The sequence below is a fragment of the Zea mays genome, chromosome 6 (assembly GCF_902167145.1).
Source record: "Zea mays cultivar B73 chromosome 6, Zm-B73-REFERENCE-NAM-5.0, whole genome shotgun sequence".
NCBI lineage: Eukaryota > Viridiplantae > Streptophyta > Magnoliopsida > Poales > Poaceae > Zea > Zea mays.
The window spans coordinates 143,121,627-143,123,681 of record NC_050101.1 but is presented as its reverse complement, the minus strand read 5'-3'; the positions used below and the strand labels follow the sequence as shown (position 1 = coordinate 143,123,681).

At 48.8% G+C, this 2,055-nt stretch overlaps 1 protein-coding gene across 1 annotated transcript; it reads left to right on the top strand.

Annotated features, from left to right (window-relative positions):
* The first annotated feature begins 275 nt into the window (after window positions 1-275).
* LOC103630140 (putative transcription factor bHLH041) lies at window positions 276-1,786 on the top strand. Its single transcript, XM_008651224.3, has 4 exons — window positions 276-388; window positions 513-600; window positions 693-1,295; window positions 1,403-1,786. The coding sequence occupies exons 1-4, from the start codon at window positions 330-332 to the stop codon at window positions 1,544-1,546; spliced, it is 894 nt and encodes a 297-aa protein (XP_008649446.1). The 5' UTR covers window positions 276-329; the 3' UTR covers window positions 1,547-1,786.
* The last annotated feature ends 269 nt before the right edge of the window (window positions 1,787-2,055 follow it).

The window sequence follows — 2,055 nt, the reverse complement described above, 5'->3', positions numbered from 1 at the left end:
CATGTCCGTTACTCCAGAGTTTATAATTAAGAACCTATATCGTTGTTTCTACTTTTTTGTGCTGGTCAGCCTTCTTGGCCCAACACACGACGGGTCTGGGCCCGGCTCGGCCCAGTTCCTAGCACTCCACACGCGTGACAGTGACACAGGAGGCAAATCACCGATCTGTCTGTCAATTCCATCGTCGTGCTGATGTCGCCTTACTTGACCAAGGACGTCAAGTCTAGAACGTATCCTAGCTTTTGCAGCTATATGTAGTCGTGTGATAGCCCTTTAATCACATTCATCGCAGATCTGAAATTCGCAACGAGCTGGCCGGCGATCTCGCCATGGATGGTTGCAGAGCTGTCCTTACTGGAGACATGCAATGTCACGAGGCGACGATGAGGTACGGTCCGGTCGCTGTGTTTCAGATCAATACTCCCGGCTACATAGTTAATGACAGGCGTCATCATGATCACTGAAATAATCCGTTAATCTTAACCCCAGTTTCCGGTTGTCGTTGTGTGCAGTAACAGCAGCTGCGACTCTGATCATCTTCACCGCGAGAGGGGAGAGCAAGGCTTGATCAGCTCGCAGCTTCAGCAGCAGCTGGAACAGGCAATGAACGTTACATGTTATTGACAATAAGAGATAAACTTCTATACTAATATATGTCGTTCTTGCATTGCATCCTTGGTTGTTGCGCGCAGATCTACATGCTGATGGACATGGAGCTAGAGCATGAGCTGCACCTGCACCACAACGTGCCACCGCAGGGCTGTAGCCAGCGGCAGCTGTCGTCGCCGTTCCTGCCTTTCGCCGTCAGCTCCGATGTGACCTCGTCGCCCGTGCTCACGTCGTCGAGCACCACAACCTTTTGTCAACAGCCAGCCGAGGCCTCACCCTCACCCCTGGACACGCCATTTTCCCCACTCCCCTACAGCTACTCTGACACGATCCCGGACCTGGAAGAGATCATGAGCCGACCACGGCACAAGGACGGCCATGCGGAGTCCGGCACCAGTGCATTCAGGCAGTACGTCCGGCACCTCCGCCCCAAGAAGAAGCTAAAGCAGGGCGGCTGCGGGCAGAGGGCGATCAAGACGGCCATGTCGGTCTTGGCGAGAATGCACAGCTCTAGGCTTTCCCAGTGGCAGAGGCAGATCTCCTCGACGGAGATGGCGGCGGCAGTGCCGTCCGACGAGAGCAAAAACATCCAGCTTCTGCACGTCCGGTCGGAGCGCAAGCGCCGTGAGAAGATTAACGACAGCTTCGAGGCTCTCAAGAATGCGTTGCCCCCTTCCTGCTGCAAGGTAAGGATTATATATGCGTTCGTCAAAAGGTTATCTCATTCTCCAACTGGTAGCAAGCACCTAGCAGTTTTAATCTGACAATGTTTATTTCTAATCTCCCATGCCAGCGAGATAAAACATCCATACTGATGAGGGCAAGGGACTACATAAACTCTCTCAAGTCCAGGGTGTCTGAGCTTGAGGAGAACGGCAAGGTACTAGAATCACAGCTATGCAGTAGCCGAGGAGACAACGGAGGACCATTGCCGTAATGCCATGGATGCTGGAGCTAGTAGAATAGAACCCTGCAGCGTCTGAAACAGGTATATATGGACACAGATTGCTCCAGGAAAGGCTTCTCAATAATCCGCCATAACGTTGCAGTTGAAGAAAATGTTTTGGTCTAATAGAGTAAATTAGACATACATGTGCCATTTAAATTTAAAGGTATCTTTGTAAACTGTATTATTACTTTCTTTTTAAATGCCAATGAAAGATACAATTTAAGGTTTTCAAGTCGATAAGTCGAGTCAACAAGGTACCGATTTGGTGACTAGTCGATAAGTCAGTCGACTAGTCGTCCACTTACCAATATAGTGACTGTTTTGCCTATATAATGGCTTCATATAGACAATATAGCATTTATATATGAAGAAAGAGCATGTTTTACCTCATTTGGAGCCTGAAATTATACTAACTGAAATAAACAGCAAGTCTTGCCACATTTGAAACCTCAAACTGAACCAAATCAGCGATAAGTCAAACTCATAAGTCATAACAA

Excerpts from the sequence above, each read along its gene's own strand:
- LOC103630140 (XM_008651224.3), top strand. The coding sequence starts at position 330 with ATGGATGGTTGCAGAGCTGTCCTTACTGGAGACATGCAATGTCACGAG. Across the intron at positions 389-512 it reads TGTCACGAGGCGACGATGAG|TAACAGCAGCTGCGACTCTG; the intron begins GTACGGTCCGGT and ends CGTTGTGTGCAG. Across the intron at positions 1,296-1,402 it reads TGCCCCCTTCCTGCTGCAAG|CGAGATAAAACATCCATACT; the intron begins GTAAGGATTATA and ends CTCCCATGCCAG.